General features: G+C 37.9%; 1 protein-coding gene across 1 annotated transcript in view; it reads right to left on the bottom strand.

The window, feature by feature from the left end:
- The window catches only part of CFH (complement factor H), a 77,428-nt gene extending 61,320 nt beyond the window's left edge, over nucleotides 1-16,108 (bottom strand). Inside the window, exon 1 of the mRNA XM_072815015.1 lies at nucleotides 15,928-16,108. Within this exon, the coding sequence (XP_072671116.1) occupies nucleotides 15,928-15,985 (58 nt within the window). The 5' untranslated portion in view covers nucleotides 15,986-16,108. The remainder of the gene's footprint in view (nucleotides 1-15,927) is intronic.
- Nucleotides 16,109-16,429: the final 321 nt, after the last annotated feature.

Genomic DNA, 16,429 nt, shown 5'->3' with positions numbered 1-16,429 from the left:
ACCCCAGGCTGAAGGGGGCGCTAAACTGCTGAGCCACCCCGGCTGCCCAATAACAATGTCTTAAAGTGCTTGCAAAAAATTCAGGAATAAGTAAAATAAAATAAATAATAATAAAATAATAATAATAAAAATGTCAAGTGATAACAAATGAAATTAAACTGTTTTAATGTTTACATAGCCTAGAATGTAGTGAAAGTATTGATTAAGGGTAGACTATAATAATTTGGGTATGCTTATTATAAAACCTTAATATTAGGAGATAAATAACCTATACAAATGATATAGTGAGGTAGTAAAGAATATTTGATTGATATATATATTTTTAAAGATTTTATTTTATTTAATCATGAGAGACAGAATGAGAGAGAGAGAGAGAGAGGCACAGGCACAGGCAGAGGGAGAAGCAGGCTCCATGCAGGGAGCCTGATGTAGGACTTGATCCCAGGACTTCAGGATCATGACATGAGCCAAAGGCAGACTCTCAACCACTCAGCCACCCAGGTGCAAGAAAGGAGGAATAGAAGAAAAGATGACGCAAAAAATAAATAGCAATATGTTAGACTTGAGCTTTTTTTTGTTGGTGGTTCTGAATACTTTAATGCCACATAACAAGATACTATTACAGAAACCGACAGTGCTTCAGTAATGGGAACATTATAAGACCCACAGAGAGATGGAAAAAAGAAATGCTTTGGAGCCAGGCAAGTGCCTATTTACCTCCCATCTCTACCACATACTAGTTGTACAACCTTGGGCAAGTCACACAGCATCAGTCTATTTCCTTGCCTATAAAATGGGACATTAACTTTAATCCTCAAAGTTTTCAAGGATTAGTTAATGTAGAAAACTGGCTCATTGGGGCACCTTACTGGCTCAGTTGGTGGAGTATGTGACTCTGAATCTCAGGGTTATAAGTTTGAGCCCCACACTAGATGTAGAGATTACTTAAAAATAAAACCTCAAATTAAAAAAAAAAAAAAAGAAAGAAAGAAAATGGGGCACCCGGATGGCTCAGTCGGTTAAGCGTCCAACTATTGGTAATCAGTAATTACAATTTACATTTATGTAAATAGATTCACCACATCAATTAAAATATCAACACAGACTGGAGAAAAACAGAAAATAAAACTGGTGTATGCTGATTACTTTTGATAAAATGGGACTGGGGCACCTGGGTCCCTCAGTCCATTAAGCATCTAACTCTTGGGATTCAGGATCTGATCTCATGGCTCGTGGGACGTAGCCCGTGTTGGGCTCTCTGCTCAACAGGAGTCTGCTTGGATATTCTCTCCTTCTGCCCCTTCCCCTGCTTTTGCTCTCTCTCTCTCTTTCTCTCTCTCTCTCTCAAATAAAGAAATAAATCTTTTTTTAAAAAAAATGGGACAGATAAGTTGAAAGTAAATGATAAAAGCTAATACACTATGAAAATATTAGTCAAGGGCAGCCCCGGTGGCTCAGCGGTCTAGCGCCGCCTGCAGCCCAGGGAGTGATCCTGGAGGCCCGGGATCGAGTCCCACCTCAGGCTCCCTGCATGGAGCCTGCTTCTCCCTCTGCCTGTGTCTCTGCCTCTCACTCTCTTTATGTCTCTTATGCATAAATAAATAAATAAAAAGATAGGGCTTCTATATTAATATCAGGCAAAGAATAATTTAAGGCAGAAAATATTGCTAGATAAATGAGGGCCATGTCACAATAGTAAAAGAACTACTTGAACAGAAAGATGTAATAATTCTAAGTGTGTATGAACGTTTAGAATGATTGCTGGAGTGGTCTCATACCAAGTCACAGGAGATAATTATAAACACCTCTTCTCAACACAGTATTTAGTGATGTCACATTGGTAACTTGAAATTGAAAATGAGTATTTAATTTACAACATGGGTATTAGCAAATTCTACAAGTCAAGACTCTCTCTTTTCCTTTTTTTTTTTTTTGAATAGTTGATTGTTATACATTTACCAACATTCTATGTACATAAACCTAATAATATGTCTTCAAGATATAACAGAAGTATGGGGATCCCTGGGTGGCTCAGCGGTTTAGCACCTGCCTTCTGTCTACGGCGTGGTCCTGGGGTCCCGGGATCGAGTCCCACGTCGGGCTCCCTGCATGGGGCCTGCTTCTCCCTCTGCCTGTGTCTCTGCCTCAATCTCTCCCTCTCTGTGTCTCTCATGAATGAATGAATGAACAAATATTTTATTCATTTATTCTTGCGAGACACAGTGAGAGAGGCAGAGATGTAGGCAGAGGGAGAAGCAGGCTCCATGCAGGGAACCTGATGTGGGGCTGGATCCCGGGACTCCAGGATCACACCCTGAGCCAGAGGCAGATGCTCAACCGCTGAGCCACCCAGGTACCCCAATAAATGTGGGACCCAGGAAATTTAACGGAATCCCCTACCTCTGGACAAGCAGAGCAGGACTGACTCTATTTTGGGCTGCACCTGCCGTGTGCTGAGCTGCTTATTACTTAGGGCACCGCCCGCCCTAATCAAAGGCCAGGCCACACCCTAATCGGAAATCCGGCTCAGCGGACCAGCCTGACTGTGCAACTTTCTGCCTATCCCATGGGCCACTGGCCCCTATAAAGCTGCTAAGCCTCTTAGTCTCGGGGTCCACGTCCCTGCTCCGCTGCGTCGGGTGCACTTGGTCCCAGGCTCGAGCTTGTAAATCAACCCTCGTGTGTTTGCATCGGTGTCGGCTCCTTGGTGGTTTCTCGGGTTTGAGATCTTGGGCACAACAATAAATCTTTTTAAAATATATCTTTTAAATATTTTATTTATTTATTAGAGACAGAGAGAGAGAGAGAGGCAGAGACACAGGCAGAGGGAGAAGCAGGCTCCATGCAGGGAGCCCGACGTGGGACTCGATCCCTGGCCTCCAGGATCACACCCTGGGCTGCAGGCGGCTCTAAACCGCTGCGCTACCGGGGCTGCCCGCATTTAGAGTGATTTCAGCTATATAAAATTCAAGAACAATCATATATATTAGAGATGTGTACAGAGGCTGTGAAGCTATTAAAAAAGGGCAAAAATGTAATTCCTAGAACCATGAAGATAACATTTTCTTCCAGAGGAAAGGCAGGGGTATTGACATAATAGAAACCCACTGGGATTTTCTGGGATGCTGGGAACATTTTACTTGTTGACATGAGTGACTTCTATCTTTAATACTGTATATTCATACTTTATTCACTCTTACATATTCTATTTCACTATAAACGTAATAAAGTAACAGAATCTGCTCATACAGTATGATTCTTATTCTGTAAAAAATTAACTAAACGACATATAAAGAGATCACAGGATGTTAATATGAAGCTTTTGCCTACTGATTATAGCTGCTAATATTTTTAATACTTCCTGCTGCTTTATTTAGCTATAACTACCCTTGATATTAAAATGACTACAGGAGGAGGTAAGATGGCAGGGTAACAGGAAGACCCTAGGCTTGCCTCATTCCTTAAACACAGCTAGACACATGTCAAATCATTCTGAACACCCACAAAATTGATCTGAGGACTGATAGAACAAACTGCGCAACTAGAGAAGAGAAGGAGTCAAATGGTGAAGGGCAGAAGGTACAGGAATGTGATTTGGGGGAGAAAGAGATCACAGGGGCTGTAGAGGGGAGCCGTGGTCATGGAGAGAGGCTAGAGAAAGAGACAGGAAATGAGAGAGAGAGGGGGGAGCAGAGGGGGTCACAGAGGGAAAACACTTCCCCAAAGACATTGACTGGGAAAATGAGAGGGGCTGATTTTTGCAAGTTTTTACAAGTTGGGCTCAAAGACTAGAGTTTTTCAAGTCTGTGCCAATGTCAGTGAGGAACCTTCGGGGCACTGTGGTGTTCCTGTGGAGGAGGGCAGATAGGCTGGGGGGGGCGCAGAAGATGCAATCTGAAGATTCTCTGGGACTCCCTGGGAGAGACAGATCCCTCTTCTTGGAGTACATCTGGGAGAGGTGGCACTGCCTCTCCAGGGGGAAAAAGCGCTGGTAGGCGCCATTTCCAGAGACACCTGCTGAGGGCAGTTAACCCAAACACAGGCTCTTTAAATGCACTTTACCCCAAACTCCATGCCCCTGCACTTTGGCACAACTGCCTATCTGGGACAAACCCACATCATCCCAGCGTGGTGAGACCCTCCCCCAGCGGACTGGCACGGGTTCTGCACCATGCCAGGTCCCTAAAGTTTTGAGTTCTAAAACTCAGCTGGCCTGCCTGGGATAGAACACAGGTGCACTGCCCTGCTGGGCAGGCAGATGGCCCAGGCATAGTCAAGGTGAAGGCAGGGATCTGAGGGACACCTGGAATGCATGAGGGGAGCTTTTTCCCTCTTTTGCAAGGGCTTGCCAGACAGCAGTGGGCACGAACTCCCCTTTCCAAGGACATGGAAGAAGAAATGAAGAAGAGCACTACATGGTAATAAAGGGGTCTATCCAACAAGAAAATCTAATAATAGTAAATATTTATGTCCCCCACTTGGGGGCACCCAAATACATAAAACAATGAATAACAAACATACAGGAGCTCATTGATAATAATACAATAATAGTGGGGGACTTTAATACTCCAGTTACACCAATGGACAGATCACCTAAGCAAAAAACCAACAAGGAAACAATGGCTTTGAAAGACACACTGGAGTAGATGGACTTCACAGATATATTCAGAACATTTCATCCTAAAGCAGCAGAATATACATTCTTTTTGAACGCACATGGAATGTTCTCCAGAATAGATCACATACTTGGTCACAAATCAGGCCTCAGTCAGTACAAAAAGATTGAGATCATATCATGCATATTTTCTGAACACAACGCTATGAAACTTGAAGTCACTCATAAGAAAAAAATTGTAAAGACCATAAATGCATGGAGGTTAAAGAATCCTACTAAAGAATGAATGTGTCAACCAGAAAAGACATAAAAAAATACATGGAAACAAGTGATAATGAAAACATGACTGTCCAAAACTTTTGGGATGCAGCAAAAGTGACTCCTAAGAGGAAAGTATATAGCAAATAAGGACTATTTTAAGAAGCAAGAATAATCTCAAATATGCAACCCAACCCTCACCTAAAGGAGCTAGGAAAAGAACAGCAAATGACTAAAGCCGAAAGCCTTTGAAAGAAGGGAAATAATAAAGATTAGAATAGAAATAAATGATATAGAAACAACAACAAAACCCAACAAAACAAGAACAGATAATGAAATCAGGATCTGGTTCTTTGAAATATTTAATAAAACTGATAAATCTCTAGCCAGACTTATCAAAAAGAATAGAGAAAAGATCCAAATAAATAAAATCACAAATGAAAGAGATCACAACCAACATCGTAGAAACACAAACAATCTTAAGAGAGTATTATGAAAAATTATATGCCAACAAATTGGGCATTCTGGAAGAAATGGATATATTCCTAGAAATATATAAACTACCAAAACTGAAATGGGAAGAAATAGAAAACTTGGACAGACTGATAACCAGCCAAGAAATCAGTAATCAAAAATCTCCCAACAAACAAAAGTCCAGAGCCAAATGGCTTCCCAGGGGAATTCTATATGTAAATGATGAATCACTGAATTTTACTCTTGGAAATAATATTACACTATATGTTAATTAACTATAACTTAAATAAAAAACTTTAAAAATGATTCCATTAGCAGATCAACACATTACTTTTAAAAATGGCAAATTTAAAGATACTTATCACCATACATATTTATTAGCATTACTTTCATCACCAAACTTCTTTCTTTACTTGGTTTTATGACAATGGTTTAACATTTCGTTCTAGAATTTCTTTTTAAAAGGCAAAAAGAGGAATGCCTGAGTGGCTCAGTGGCTGAGCATCTGCCTTCGGCTCAGGGCATGACCCTGGAGTCCCAGGATCGAGTCCCACATTAGGGTCCCTGCATGGAGGCTGCTTCTCCCTCTGCCTGTGTCTCTGCCTCTTTCTCTCTCTCTGTCTCTCATGAATAAATAAATAAAATCTTTAAAAAGTAATAAAAAATAAATAAAAGGCAAAAAGAGTAAATAACCAACTGAGCTGAATCCCATCAGGGAACATATCCATTAGGAAAACATCTTACAATTCATAGAAGCTCCATGTAAAGCTATATTTTTGTGTGGTAAATAATGGGATTTAATATATAGTAACTTTTCTTTGAAGTTTTAGTTGAAGCAAGTTTTTAGCACATTTGTGAGGGAATTTTTTTTTTTAAGATTTTTATTTATTTATTCATGAGAGACACACAGAAAGAGAGAGGCAGAGACACAGGCAGAGGGAGAGAAGCAGGCTCCATGCAGGAAGCCTGATGTGGGACTAGATCCCAGGTCTCCAGGATCACTCTCTGGGCTGAAGGCGGCGCTAACCACTGAGCCACCCAGGGATCCCCGGTGAGGGAACTTTTAATAAATGATTCCACAGTATAGTTTTGATTTTTTAGAATTTAAGTAAACATACTTTTTATCCACTAGATGGTGCTAATGCCCTATCATTAAACAACACAAACCCCATCTCCTGGCATTTCCCACCCCAACAAAAAAGCCAGATTTTTTTGTAGTTATTAGTTTTTAAATTTAATGTTCATGTTTTCATGTGAAAATTTTATGCTTAATTACAGGCTAATATGTGTGTTTTTCAGCTTAGAAATTCAGATCCAGTGCTCGCTTTGGCAGCACATATACTAAAGAAATTCAGATCCACTTCTTGGCATTCAGATTTCTGGAAAAATAGTTAAATTTCAAATGTAAACGCCATATTGTGAGTACAGAACTATTTTTCACTAGTGTATTAACATTTTGGTAGAATTAGGTCCTATCCGGGAACCCTGGGTGGCACAGCGGTTTAGCGCCTGCCTTTGGCCCAGGGCGCCATCCTGGAGACCCAGGATCGAATCCCACGTCGGGCTTCTGGTGCATGGAGCCTGCTTCTCCCTCTGCCTGTGTCTCTGCCTCTCTCTCTCTCTCTCTGTGTGACTATCATAAATAAATTAAAAAATTAAAAAAAAAAAAGAATTAGGTCCTATCCTATTAAGTTAATGCAAGAGAAGAGTAACAAAGGATTTTTTAAATCAATTAATCCATTCAATTTAAATAATGATTAATTTTTTAAAAATGTATTTGAGAGAGAGATTGAGAGAGAATGTACGCAGCTGGGGAGGAGCAGAGGAAGACTCTGTGCTGAGCGCAGAACCCCACACGGTCTTCATCTCAGGACCCTGAGATCATGACCTGATCTGAAACCAAGAGCAAGGCGCTTAACTGGCTCTGCTACCCAAGTGCCCCTAAATTATTTTTTTTTAAGGTAACAAATCTACCAAAAGAGTAATCCATCCACAAAACATTAATCAATACACGCACATTCAGCCCATTGGCTAGCCTGAGGCAAATGCATTTCCTTTTGGTTTTAATTCAAGATAATACATTTATACCTCTAATTGTTGATTTTTTCAAATTTAATTACTGTTAACAACCAGGTATAAAAGACAGGGATATATCTCTTTGATATCATCTTCCTACCACCCTCTCATAATATTTACTGTGTATGTATATTTACTCCATGTATGCATATATCCATACACGTGTATGTATATTAGCTCTATCAGTGAGAGTAAGAGAGAATAAGAATTCTCATATTGATTACCCTTTTTACTTTAAGTCATTCTTAAAATTCTGGTGCTTTTTTCCATAAACAAATAGCATCTCTTGACTGTACAAAAACAGTATCACCACTCCCTACCCCATTTATCCATCTTTCTACCACCATTTCCAAAATCTCAGTTCTGATTATTATCATTTGCCACCTCGACTGTGAAGCAGCCTGTTAACTAGTCTCCATACCTCCATCCTCCCATTCTCCACAGGACTCCACAGGAATTTTGGCAAAATTGGTCCTGCCACTCCTGTGCTTAAAATTCTTCAGTGACTTTCCCTTTACCTTAAGACACTACAAACTCCTTACCTCGCCCTTGGAACCCCTTCTCCGGCTCTTGCCATTCTCTCTGATAGCATCTTGTCACCTCTACTGTGTACTCATTGCACCAAAGCTACCCTAGTTTGTTTATATTTTGTCAAGCATCTCAAATGTATTTTTTTTCCCTTTAGATCTCTTGGTTTATTTCTCTCCTAGAACACTTGCGGCAGAGACTTTTGGTGGTTGCTTTTGTCCCATCTTTCAGGCTTTCCTCAAATATTATTTCCTCAAAGTGACCCACTTAAGACCAGCCCAGCTAAAGGCTCTGCACCCCACTACTCCATCTCTCTGGTTTTTCTTCAGCCTCTACTTTACTTCCTTCACAACATAGTTCACAATTCACAATTATTTTTATGTTGACAAGGATTTCATCTATCCTGCCATCAAAATGTAAGCTCCCATTCTGTTTTACAGAACGGAGCAATTTTCATTAGTACTCAGATCCTCTTACCTCACATTCACCTCCTCTCTACTTTTGTTCTAATCTTCAACACACTGAGCATTATCAATTCACCTCATTCTCAAAACATTTAAATGATACACGATCTTGTGTTCTAACAGGAATTAAGTGTATCTTAACAATGTGACTTTTATCTGTCTGAATTCACAAAAACCTGTTCAAGCTCAGTTAAACCACATTCTTAAAAAAGATTTTTAATTAGACAAAAAGACATTTCAGCCCAGGTAATCAAACTGTTGGCATGTGTGTAGAGCAACCACATTTGTTTGAATTAAACTGGCAGTTTTTGAAGAAACAGGGCAAGGGGTTTAGTAAACAGGTAACGTAAATGTATTTCAAAAGTATACAAACATTTTAAGACTTAGGTTATGATTTTCTTTTAATAGCATCTCTCTTCTCAATTTCTTTTTTTTTCTTTTTTAAAGATTTTATTTATTTATTTATTCATGACAGACACAGAGAGGCAGAGACACAGGCAGAGGGAGAAGCAGGCTCCATGCAGGGAGCCTGATGCGGGACTCCATCCCGGGACTCCAGGATCATGCCCTGGGCTGAAGGTGGCGCTAAACCGCTGAGCCACCCAGGGATCCCCTTTTTTTGATTTTTTAAATGAAATTCTACCTGGGTATTCTCTTGGTCTGATATTGTGATTTAAAATTATTCTGTCCATAAATAAGAGTGTGAATGGATTTGGCTATTGAATAAGAATGGAATTCATGGGATCCCTGGGTGGCGCAGCGGTTTAGCGCCTGCCTTTGGCCCGGGGCGCGATCCTGGAGACCCGGGGTCGAATCCCACATCGGGCTCCCGGTGCATGGAGCCTGCTTCTCCCTCTGCCTATGTCTCTGCCTCTAGCTCTCTCTCTCTCCCTCTCTGTAACTATCATAAATAAATAAAAATTAAAAAAAAAAAAAAAAAGAATGGAATTCATTTTGCTTTTATTTGGGAGGCATAGTTACAAAATTTTGGTTAAAGGTAAAAATAAATATCCTTGATAATTTAATAATCATCTACTTAATTTTTGCAATTTTGAATTTTAAAGGGTATTATTAACATGCAACACAGAGCTAATTACTTGTTTTCAAGGTCAATATATCTATAAACTGTTATTTGAAAAGTATTCTTAATCAAATGAAATAAATCATGATAAAATTATATACTTGAGAAAACCTTAATCAAATGTGTACCAGATTGTTTTGGTAGACTAAGGTTGATCTCTTTATACAATTACTCTATTTTTCTAAAATTATTTTGGGAAAAAAAGAACAAGTGATATTACTTTTAGGTAGCCTAATTCTAAATTTAGTAAATATTAGAATATATTTTAAAGCAAAACTACAAATCAATTTAGAAAAAATAAATGGACAAAATGGAAATAGCAAAAGTGGATATTTTATGTTAAATTTCTTTTCTAGGGATCCCTGGGTGGCGCAGCGGTTTGGCGCCTGTCTTTGGCCCAGGGCGCGATCCTGAAGACCCGGAATCGAGTCCCACGTGGGGCTCCCGGTGCATGGAGCCTGCTTCTCCCTCTGCCCGTGTCTCTGCCTCTCTCTCTCTCTCTCTCTCTCTCTCGCTCTCTGTGTGGGACTATCATAAATAAATAAATAAATAAATAAATAAATAAATTTCTTTTCTATCTTCTTACTGATATATATGCATACTAGCTATATGTGCATGACCCAGTTTTCAAAACAAGACAAATTCAGAGTATTTTACAAATAATATGAGAATAATTAAAGACATTTGGCAAATAATAAATATATATACACCCCTATAAAGAAAATATCAGTTGCAATTAAGTTTTAATTTTATTTTTTATTTTAATTTTTAAAAAGATTTTATTCATTTATTTATTTTGGGAAAGAGAGCAAGCGCTTGCATGCACAAGCTCAGGTGTGCACACGGGAGCAGGGGGAGGGGCGGAGGGAGGGGACAATCTCAAGTCAACTGTGCTGAATGGAGCCTTATGCAGGGCTTGGTCCCATGACCCCAAGAAAATGACCTGAGCCAAAATCCTGAAGTGGTCACTCAATGGACTGAGCCACCCAGGTGCCCCAAAGTGAAGTTTTTAAAAAATAACTCTAGGAAGAACAGATAGAGATTATATTGCATTATTAAAGCATTTAAAGACAAAATTATATTTTTAAAATTTGAAAGTATGATTATAAAATATTTTCTTGAAATTTTACCAGTGTAAAGACCATGAAGATAATTCCGGGATTATGAAAAGCAAATAAGCAAATGGGAGACCAGGTAATAGCTATAAGACATCAGCTATGATCATGCCATAGTTAGGTTGAAAACAAGTTACTATGAGGATACTGTTTGAATATTTCACTGAAATCGAGTTTCTTGAAATGGATAGTGTTTGAATGGCTAATACCTAATGCCAAATATTATTATTGTTCAGGTGAAAATGGTAGCTTAAAATAAATTGTTAGTATATATTGGCTGGTTGCTATAAAAAGGAGCTTAGTTAGAGGGTGACATTAATTGAGTGCCTTTAAAAACTCTAGCAGGGGCACCTGGGTGGCTCAGTGGTTGAGCATCTGCCTTCCGCTCAGGTTGTGATCCTGGGGTCCTGGGATCAGTCCCACATGGGGCTCCCTGCATGGAGCCTGCTTCTCCCTCTGCCTGTGTCTCTGCCTCTCTCTCTCTCTCTCTCATGAATAAATAAATAAAATCTTTAAAAAAACCAAAACTCTGTAGCAGGAATGATTTAGCATCTAAATAATTATCATGACAATCTTGAGGATAAATATTAAAAAAGAAAAAGAAAAACAACACACACTATACCCAATTTCAGCTGTAGTACTTGTGGAAATGCAATTGATGGAAGATTTAGAAATGTGGGAGTTGTTTCCAACTCTCCATTTTTACAGATCTGTTAGTCTTTTGTATACCAATTGATGCTTCCTCAGTCTTAAAATCTCCTCCTCCCTGTCATCCTTATTAGGTTAACTCCTATTCCTACCCAAAATGTCATCCAGACCCTGACCTATTTCTTTCTCTTTATTCCACCTCTTACAAATCAACTCCTCAACCCTATCCCACTCCATCCTCTGATTTCTATTTGGGTATCTTGCCTCCTCTAAATAATCCTATAGTCTCTTTTTTGCTTATCTCCATCACAATACTTTGTATGAGAAAATACAACATGTTGGTAAAATACAGCACTCATTCCTTTTGTTTTCCCTGCTAAATGGCCTTTTGGAAAATGTTAGTCATAGGGCCTGGGCACGTAATGGTACCTCAAAAAATGATCATTGCATGAACAAAGAAATGAACGGATGAATAGGGAACTCTCTGGGAGTTTTTCCATTATATCTGCGGATTATAGGCAATCTCTGAAAAGAGTGTAGTGGATGGTAGCAAATATAAAAGATAAGACATGGGAACAAATGTTTAGTAATCTTTTTTTTTTAATAATTAATTTTTTTTCAGATGTTGGCCTTAAGGGATACTGCATATTTTCTTTTAAAAAAATATTTTTATTTATTTATTCATAGAGACACAGAGAAAGAGAGAGAGAGAGAGGCAGAGGGAGAAGCAGGCCCCATGCAGGGAGCCCGATGCAGGACTCGATCCCGAGTCTCCAAGATCACACCTCGGGCTGCAGGCGGCGCTAAACCGCTGCACCACCGGGGCTGCCCTGTTTAGTAATCTTTTGAAGTCAGGAATCATTTTATTTAGTTCAAAAAAAAAAAACCTTTTGGGAGCCTATGAAAAAGTGAACGTCTCAATAACCACTTTTCTGTCTACTACACTTTTGGTCAACAAAGTTCGAGAAACTTGGTGCTCCCAGTTAAAATGCCAAAACAAATAAAAGTGCTATCATATCTTTTATCCCATTCCTTCTGTTATTTTAATTTTTTTTTCTGTTCTATTACTTTAATTTCTCTGAGCCATTTTTATAAATGTTTCCTCATAATTTTAAGCTGAAATGTAACACTTTTTTCTCCCCAGTTATTTCACGTCCTTTTTATGTATCATATTCTGAAACTATTTAAAGTTGTTAAGAAATGGATAAGGTGCACATCGGTTCTGTGAGCACAGGATAGATTGGTTGGCAAGAGTCTCACAGGCGTGGGCAGGTGGGGGATGGCGTTTCGGGTGAAAAGAGGGAGGCATAGTTGGGAAGAAGGAAAAGTGCAAAGGCTGTAGAACAAGTAGGGATTGAGCAAAGACAAGTGGATGGATATAGACTTTGGCTGAAGCCCTAGCCATCAAAGGCCAAAAATGAAGAATCTACTAACTTGTCATTTAGAACTTACTTCCAGCTAAGAATAATTTCAGCAATACTTAATAATTCAGTTCTGGTTTAACACTATATGCAGGCAAAAAAAGTAGCACATGTATTCTCCGGATATGACTACACTTAGAATAAGCAAGGCCTGCTTTGGCATACCTCTCCTCTGACATTCCCGGGCATCTGCTCTGACCCTTCTCTTGGCACTCACCGGTGCACTTCCCCATCGGATCTTCCCCTCCGCAGAAAAACCTCACTTTCCAGATTTGCTTAGTCTCCTTCTTCACCCTTATCATTCATTTCTACCTTTCCTCACTAAAATTGCTACAGAGAAGTTATTGATATATAATAATTCACAGTAAATTACAGTGACTAATAGTAGATTTAACTGTTCTAAAGTATTTATTCAGAGTATTTGTCATTCCACATAAATTTCAGGTTTGTTGAATATGGTGATATCAGCATGTAAGACATTTTTGAAGAAGACAGGAAATTGAAGGCAATTGGGTCATTGCACAACCTTAAATCACAGTACATGGGTAAACACCCCACAGCTATCTCTGAAAATGTGGGGTTTTGGTGAAGGGAGAAGGAGAAATCTTATTCATCATGTTGGAATTAAAACACAGAATTTAGGATTAAAAATCACTACCTCAAGTTTTCTGGATTAGATAACTATGTGTTACATTCATATATACCCTTATGAGTGTTTATAATTAAGTTGTAATTAATTCTTATGATTTATAATATCAATTATTGGGGATCCCTGGGTGGCGCAGCGGTTTGGCGCCTGCCTTTGGCCCAGGGCGCGATCCTGGAGACCCGGGATCGAATCCCACGTCAGGTTCCCGGTGCATGGAGCCTGCTTCTCCCTCTGCCTATGTCTCTGCCTCTCTCTCTCTCTCTATGACTCATAAATAAATAAAAAAATTAAAAAAAAATCATTTATAATATCAATTATTTTTTCCATTTTAGGGCTAACTCAAATTTGAAACCATCTTGTGTTTGAAATATATTAAAAAAATTTTTTTCCTACCCTTTCTGATAGAAGAGAATCTCTCCAGCTTTGATCTATAATATATTTTAAGTCCTGAAAGAACTTTTTTGCCCTTTAAACCTCCAGAATTAGATAACACATATATCTCTCCAGACAAAACAGCCAGTGTGTATTTGGACATGTTTCAGTAGGTTTTAATTTATTCACATTTATCAGCCAGGAATTTCTGGACTGTGGCTAATTTCAAAGAGTATGTGGTACGTTTGAGGGACTGTTATTCTAAACTTTGTCCTGTAAATCTGACTAGATTCTTAGCAGCCTGTGGTGACTCCTGCAACCACGCTGTTTTACAAGGAAGCAACTAAAGTTTCTATACAAATGGCAGTAGGTAGGCAGAGAGCCCATTGCATTACAAAGGTACTAGTCGGTCTCCAAGAAACTTGGGCTAATAAATTCTTCCTATCAGCTATGATTCCTCTTTAGTAGTGAGTACTATTTTTTGATGAATGTTTACTTTAAACAGGACAGAGGCGATTTATGAAATGCTAACAGGTCAAGCGTGGGTGAATAAAACAGATTGTGATAGCATTCAAATCAGTATTCAATCAGCAGAAACTGGTATCACATTTAAACACATTTTGATGAAATATAAAATACAGATGAGATGAGTCAGCTGGAATCAATTACGTAAGTAAGAAGTTTAAATTGCTATTATTTAATTTTTATTACACACTTTGTAGCATCCAATTTTAATATTTCAAATCCCACTTTGTAATCACTTAAACAGTTTAATTAAACTTGGCCTCAATTCTTGAGTTTTGAACATGAACTAGAAATAAATCTTCCTTTCATGATAAATGATATCTACATAAAGCCTCAGCAAAGCACATGTAAATATTGAGACACTGAAAGTATTCCTTTTAAAGAAAAGACAAAAAAACACTTATGTAAAGAGAAAAGATATTTGCTACGACTGGTAACATTAACAGGATTCTGGAACTCTTTGCCAATACAATAATATTTTACTTTTGAATATTAACTGTAGTATTTTTGTGTGCAGGGAAATGATTAAATACCTAGTTTAAAAGGTGGCTGGATATAAAGTTTCCAAGCTAAAAATCAAGTGTACTAGAATGTAAAACTGAAAGAAAGCTCTGTTATAGAAAAAAATTAAACACATTTGAATAAACCTTACAAAAATGACTAAAAGATATAATTAAAAAGATAAGTACTTTTATTTTCTACACAAGTACTTTCATTTTCTACATTGGAAGATGCTCAAGGACAGATTTTTAAATTGTTTGCTAATATTTCTCAATGCTTAGAGGTTGACATGAAGTAAGCATTCAATCCAAACTTGTTGACTTAGTGAAAAGTTTTAGAAGTTTATGAATGATAGGTAACTGATTTGGCTTTAAAATGTCAGTGAAATATTATCATATAATTAGTTACCTATCGTGAATTAGAAACCAAATTTCCTCCAAAGAAACTTTTTGATCTATTGAGAAGTAGTGTTAGGATTAAATTTAATTATGTCTAGGGATTGTCTTATTGATGATACCAGAAAAAAAACTTCTACATTCATATTCATACTCCTAAGACTCTCTTCTAGAATATATCTCAAATACAACCACAGGAAAAAAACCCATTTTGAATAACTTACATGTTACAAACATTCCATGTTCAATTTTTTCAGATATATGTGGTATTTTCATTCTAATGATACAAGTAATGTTTGCTTATCTACAAGACTTTTAAGGCCGTGGCAATATCAGTTGTAAATGATAGACAGATTTTTCTTTAGAGAGAGTTGACATCTATATCTGAAATAAATCCAATCATTGGATGATTTGAAGGCTTCTATTGTCTAATTTCTGTTCTAGTTCTATGTACGTTCCTATGCTTCTTAATACTTTTACACAAAGCATTTTGGTGAAAATTCTAAACAACAAAAACAAAATTATGATGATTTCAAGGAAAATTACTATGATATATTAGTTTTCAAAATATTTATTAAAACATCTTTTGAATTTTTACATTAAATAAAACCACGATAAATAATCACATCATTTAAATATGCTACTTACATTTTTTCAAACTTAACAATGTCATAAGCTACTGGCACACTAAGCTACAGAACAGTAATGAAATCACATTTTCTAGACCAAATTTCTATTACCGCTGTGAAGAGCATATTAGCAAATGTTTATAATATAGAAAAAGTCTTCCTTTTTTTACTCTTACCTTCTGCAACACAAACAGTCCACAATATAAGCCAAATGATCTCCCCTGGAAATCTCATTTTGAGGATCTTTTAGGAGTACATTTAATAGCTGACACCATTCACACTATGTCAACTTCTCTTTCTCTAAAAAAATGTGGGTAGTGCAGGAAAGCATTTGCTCAAAAGAAGTTGAAACGCAACTCGGGGAATTAAAGGGACTGCTAGATGCTCCGCCCATCAGAAACTTTTGCAAGATAAAAGAAAAAAATCAACCACAAGCCTCAGCAATGCTAGTGTTTGAAACTGATTGTCCCTGCATTCCCACTGAATGTTAATGCTGTGACCTGCTTTTGATTTGTTTTTATAAACTCATGCATGTTCTCCGCTGGAACACATTCAGATTCTTGGAATGTGCAAAGATACATCTGGTGATATCCTTTGGATTTCATAAACCCTCAGGAGATCAAATAATAGAAGCTTTTTAAAAAAAATCATGTACAGAACTTGGAGTTAGGCAATGCT

The sequence above is a fragment of the Canis lupus genome, chromosome 38, assembly GCF_048164855.1.
Source record: "Canis lupus baileyi chromosome 38, mCanLup2.hap1, whole genome shotgun sequence".
Lineage (NCBI taxonomy): Eukaryota > Metazoa > Chordata > Mammalia > Carnivora > Canidae > Canis > Canis lupus.
This window is presented reverse-complemented; position numbering and strand designations above follow the sequence as displayed.